The 6,000-nt window shown below is 40.9% G+C and overlaps 1 protein-coding gene across 2 annotated transcripts in view; it reads right to left on the bottom strand.

The window, feature by feature from the left end:
- Nucleotides 1-448: 448 nt before the first annotated feature.
- The window catches only part of POLR3E (RNA polymerase III subunit E), a 115,622-nt gene continuing 110,070 nt past the window's right edge, over nucleotides 449-6,000 (bottom strand). For both annotated transcript variants that reach the window (XM_077449002.1, XM_077449003.1), the window contains 2 exons: nucleotides 5,665-5,790; nucleotides 449-2,324 (listed from right to left, as the gene is read on the bottom strand). In XM_077449002.1, the coding sequence (XP_077305128.1) occupies nucleotides 2,268-2,324; nucleotides 5,665-5,790 (183 nt within the window). In that variant the 3' untranslated portion in view covers nucleotides 449-2,267. The remainder of the gene's footprint in view (nucleotides 2,325-5,664; nucleotides 5,791-6,000) is intronic.

The raw sequence follows: 6,000 nt of genomic DNA, 5'->3' as shown, positions 1-6,000 counted from the left end.
ATTCATGCTCATCCATTGCACATCAATTCTCATCCATGCCACTAGAGTGCCTCACAAAAGTGTAATAGGTAGTCAAATTAGAGTTGACATTTATGCCTCTAGAACGCCTGATGGTGCTCCCTGCATGTTGCGCCTCTCTATGTGGCCAGACTGTGTAAAAGTCTCACACATGTGGTATCGCTGTACTCAGGAGGAGTAGAATGTGTTTTGGGGTGTAATTTGTGCTATGCATATGCTGTGTGAGAGAAATAACCTGCTAATATAACAATGTTGTGAAAAAAAAAAAAATCTTGATTTTGCAAAGAATTGTGGGAAAAAAAATTACAAATTCAAAAAAAACTCAATATGCCTCTTACTACATACCTTGGAATGTCTACTTGCCAAAAAAGGTGCCATCTGGGGATTTAAGTGCCTAGTGGGTTAGTGGTTAAAGGAAACAACGACAGCATATAGTCCTATTATCTTTATTTTTATTAGTTTACAGGAAAAAGGTCTTACTGAATGGAATCTAGTTAAATAATCTGTTCAATCTGCCAGCATTTTTTTAAGTGCCCAGTACCTGCAGGCACACATTTATTACCCAATAACTCATCATAAACTGGGGAAATAAAGCAAAAGTGTTGTCCCTGGCAAACCAATCAGAACTAATTTATTGTATTATTTTTTTTAAAAACAACACAAAAAAAAAAAAAAACGCCAATATCTGTCAACTAAAACAGATGTCATTTCCAATTTCCTCAGAAACTGCTGTTAATAGAGAAACATGGCAGCCACTGCTGACCTCTTTCTGAAAATACTTTGCTTCACTGACCTAGAACAAGTAAGCAAATAGACGACCGATTTTCCTACAATCTGATTTGCTTACCTGTTCTGAATTAATGACCTAAATTACTAAAGTCACAAGTCAGCTTTACAGCTAGACAAAAAATTTCAGAAGCTGGTCAGCAATCGCAATCCCTAAAGTTGTTTTCGAAGCACAATTGCTTTTATAACATTGTTATCCATCTATAGCTAGAGTTAAATGAAACAGAATCTAAGAATAATTGCAATATTATTTAAAATATAATAAGCATTGTGTAACTGGGAATGGCTGTGCGCTGTCATATATATCTTTAAATGGGCCTATGCCAACAGGTTTTGTTTGCTTCAGCAGCTGTAGGTCAAATTTGCCTGCAATAAATTCTGAAAAAAAAAGTTCTTAAACTGATGATGTCGAAAGCATGCTGCATTTGCCCATCAAATCCCTTTGACACAGACCCAAAGAAACCTGTCATAAGAAACATGGGCCTTTGCTGACCTATTATTCTATAAAAGCTAGTTGCTCTGCCGCCATGTTAATTCAATCCAGAGTCAGTGACACTGAACCAATATATGGGTTATTTCTCCTAATTTTCTTGATCTGCATATTTGTCTCAGGTCAACGAGTCAGGGAAGATGGGTCCACAATTTCTGTTAGGCCAGGTTTACTTTTATTGAATCTCTTCCTTGCACATATACCAACATCAGCCATTACACTTGATCACTATGCCTTGATGCTTTGATAAGATATAAATCATTGTATTTCATTTCATAAAAAGGTCTGTCTCTACCATGAATAATAAATATTACTGTGAAAAAAACTAGTGCAGCCAATCTGTATCTGATGTAGAAAACTGGATAAGTCTTTTTAGGACAGATCATCTTAAAGGGTCCTTTTACACAAATGCATCTTGGAAATGTACCTCACAATCCAATGTGTGTTGTGGATCCATTTAATAAGAATAGCACCCCAACGCACCTGTACAATAACTGCCAACCAAAAACGCTGCTGATGTATTTTTTCATGTCTCAAGGTGCAGCCCAGAACCATTTACAGCAATCTGGCTGCCTTAATGCATGAAAATGCAATGCAATAAGCATAATGCATAGTGACTTAACTACTGTACTACATTTGCAGATACTGGTTTGCTTTTAAAGACAATAATCTAGGTTATCCAAAAGTATACCTATGTATGTTGGCACTATGAACCCAAAATTCATCCATCATCTCTTCCACTTGGTGGGTATATTTCTGATTATTTATTGAGGTTACAGAACAAAAAGATTTAAAGGCCAAAATTAAATATTCCAACAGAGCAGCTTCCTTCCTTGGAACACTGCTCCCTGCAGGCCATGCAGCTAACTGCATCATGTCCCTTTGGTAACGGTTGCTTGATGGTGCTGGAGCAGTATAGCTACAGTCTATACTTGGGCCACTGTATTCATCAGCTGCGAGGGTTCTGGAGCTATCAGGACTGTACTGTTCCTTTAAGATACCACATACCTCCGTAACACACACAACAGTCCTGGAAAACAAGATTTAGAATGACATAATTAGGATAGAGCACTTAAAGTAAAAATTAGCACTTTTTTTTTTTTACAAATGCAAAATGATAACAGCATGTTCAGCATCACTGTTCTCTCTCTCTATAGATATCTCTCTCATATAATATATTATATATATATATATATATATATACACACACACACACACACACACATACATATATATACATACACATACAAACATATATACACACACACACACACACACACACACACACACTAAACTCTGAACCTTAACCAGCTCCCGCCCGGCCTATGGTTATATCATGTACAGCGAGGTGGATCCACCGGACACAGCCGATGACTGATCACTGTACCAGCCCGCTGCCGGTAACATGTGACCGCTGTAACCAATCACAGCAGGTCACATAACAGTTGTAAACAATGGACGGCTTCCTTTCAAGTCATCCATTGTATACAATTGTGTTGCTAGCTACAATTGGTCACAGTGATTACATGGCACAGACTGGGTCAATCACAGTCTATCAAAGTGCCTGGTATTGAAGTGGTTAAAATAGATGGGCTTGTCCCCTCACTGGTGTCCTCAAGTCCCAATATCTAAGTGCATTCTGCTGTGCTCAGGAGAAATCTAAAACTTGGGGAGCCTTTAGGGCAGTGGTGGTCAACTTACATAATACAGGGGGCTTCAGTTGTGGACATGAGATAACTTTGTCCATTCAGACCAGAGCTGCGGCCTGGCTCCGTACCCTAACTCTCCTGATTGGCCTACTGACCTTGATTGACAGCAGGGGGAGCCAATGGCGCTACTGCTGCATTGCAGCCAATCAGGAGGGAGAGTCTCAGATGGCCCGAGACATTCGTGGACATCGCTGGACAAAGATGAGGCTCAGGTAAGTATTAGAGGGGCTGAGGGGGGCTTGCTGTACACAGGTGTTTTTTTTTTTTTTATCTTAGAATGCATTAAGATAAAAAACCTTCCGACTCCTTTAATGTTCAGTGAATGCAATGCTACAGAAAATGGTCAGAAGAAGGAGGCATGCAAAAGGAGATGGCCAAAGACTGTGAACATGCTATACGAGTTAGTATTAGAGTGTGGCTGCCTTTCAATAAGCCATTCTTAAGGCTACTTTCACACTGGGGCAGGCGGGCCCCGGTACTATATTTAGTGCCGCTTTACCGTCGTTTTAGCGGCTATTCGGCCGCTTGCGGGATGGTTTTCACCCACACTAGCGCCCGAAAAAGGGTAAAAGCGCTCCGCTTTGCTGGCGGGTTTGCAGCGCTGCCCCATCGTTTTCAATGGGAAGGGGTGCTTTAGGAGCGGGGGTTACACCGCTCCTATGGCGCTGCAAAGATATGGCTTGCAGTACTTTTTTGACCGTCCTACAAGCCCACCTCTCCAGTGTGAAAGCCCTCGGGGCTTTCACATCGGAGTGAATTAAGTGGCTCTTTCAGGGCACTTTGCAGGCGCCATTCTTAGCACAATAGCACCTGCAAAGTGCCTCAGTATGAAAGTAGCCTAAGTGGTAAATGAAAGGTCTGGTGCAAGACAAACCGGAACTCTTCCCTCTGACTCATTTCACTCATATTGAGCTTAGTTTCACTCATACTAAACCTGAGTAAAATGGGTCAGAGGAAAGAGTTCAGGTGGTCTGACTTGCACTGGACCTTTCATTTAACACTTAATCTTGATCTTATGCTATAGGAGCAGTTGGAGATTGGGAACATGCTGCAGGAGAAAGTCATAGCCTGCAGGTACCTTACAAAATGACTGCTAGAGATAACAGATATTCTAGTTCCTTTTCATATGTTTCCCTTACAAATTACTTGTGCCACAGATGGGTCTGCCCCTGCCAGAACACACTGATTAGCACTAGCTGCCAGCGCTGATTGGATGAGGGTCAGAAACTAGTTTTTCAGCATACTCAGTTTGACAGAAGCCGGTCATCAGACCAGATTCTGTAGAACAGACACACGGGCCGAAAAGTCGGTTGGTTCCTGCTGAACTGGCTGATGTCAGATAATTTTCCGCCCCTCTGTACAAGGTTTTATGTCTGTCCAGAGCTCCTCCTAGTGGCTCCCAGGAGCAGCTGCCTGTTGATCACAGTGTGATGTAAACAGAAGTCAGGGATGACAGGCAGCAGTAAGAAGAATACGCTTGTCTCTTCAAATAAAGTTTAGAGTCCCCATTTAATGGTTTTGTAAAAGCTGCAGCGTAATAGCTGAAGCGCTGAAGCATCCTAGATGGGAACTACTCTATTTTTAATGAGCACATATTTTGATTTAACTATATTTACTTGCTAGCTCTGCCATGATATTTTACATACAAATCTGTTGAGCCACTATGAACCAGGAAGTATAACTAGCATCCATTATGAACCAATCAGTATAACTAGTATCCTTCAAATTAATTACAATATAAAGGCACCTAAGGTGTTTGTTGAGTTAACCACTTCAATACTGCGGTCTAGATTCACAATTATGTTGATTACTGTATGCCAAGAAAAGGCTTGTTTTAAGACACACAAATTAGGTTACTGAAATTGGGTTGATCACACTGGAAGCAGTTCATTAGTGACTTCTGGTGGAAACGTGTATTACCATAGTGAACGGATAGTGGTGAAACCATACATCTAGTATAGTAAACTGGTTCCCCCTTTCCCACCATCCCTGTTGGGTGTGAGGCCTATTACGGACCACTGTGACTGAAAGTGTATGAAGAAGAATAGTCTGTTTTCACGGAAATCGGACTGTTATTATTCATTTTCAAACCTCCTCTGGAAAATCATACTGGCAAAACACATAACTCTTCCCTTTTACGTCTAAAGGCATCATTCACACCATACGTGCATGAAAACTGATGGGAACTGAAGAGAAACCATGCAGATTCCACTTGTAGAGGCATCAGTTTCCATGCACGCTGACATCAGTTTTTAGGTGTGTCAGTTACGTGCCCTGTTCACACCAATGTTGTCATCATGTCAGTTTTTTTCACGTGCAGAAAAATACACATGCGTTGCAGATTCCTGCACATTGTGGTGTGAACAGGGCACATAGAGAACAATTGTTTTTGTTGGTGCCCTTGCAGAACATGTGTAGAAAAATAGACATCTCTGCACCATGGAGTGAACAAGGCCTAAATAAAGCCCATGCATGTATTATAGTTTATATGAAACCTGGTCCTTTACCTACTGCTCATATGCTGGTAATATAGTTTGTGATTGGCAACAAAAGGTTAAAACATTTTGCCTTCTAATCACACATGGCTGAGCCTTTAAGCCAATTAAGGCAGTTTATTCATATTGTGCTTTTGAAGGACTTAATTCCATTCACACCTCATACCTTCAGCACTTTGTCCAGCTGTTGCTTTGTGAGATCCTCTCCAAATTCCTGGCTCAGCCTCGTCTGGATCATATTCCTACGCAGACGATGTCCTTTGGAGAAAAGTTCCAGCAGAGCTTGCCTTTCCTAAAAGGTACAGAACAAGACTGGAATTATTTATTCTGGTCCGTAGTTGGTGTGAAGCAATTTTTAGGAGTCCACAAAAACAGGAATGTGTCTTACCTATACATTTCATATCTCGGAGTACAGTACAAGACACAGGCAAAGCATTCATGGAAACAATAATAGACGCCCGCGTCTAGGTGAACAACCAATATTATCAAGTTGTATAAAAAT

This window comes from Lithobates pipiens, unplaced genomic scaffold (assembly GCF_037356315.1).
Source record: "Lithobates pipiens isolate NorthernLeopardFrog02 unplaced genomic scaffold, aLitPip1_a1.2 Scaffold_22, whole genome shotgun sequence".
Classification (NCBI taxonomy): Eukaryota; Metazoa; Chordata; class Amphibia; order Anura; family Ranidae; genus Lithobates; species Lithobates pipiens.
The sequence above is the reverse complement of the archived record's forward strand: the minus strand, read 5'-3'. Positions and strand labels throughout refer to the sequence as shown.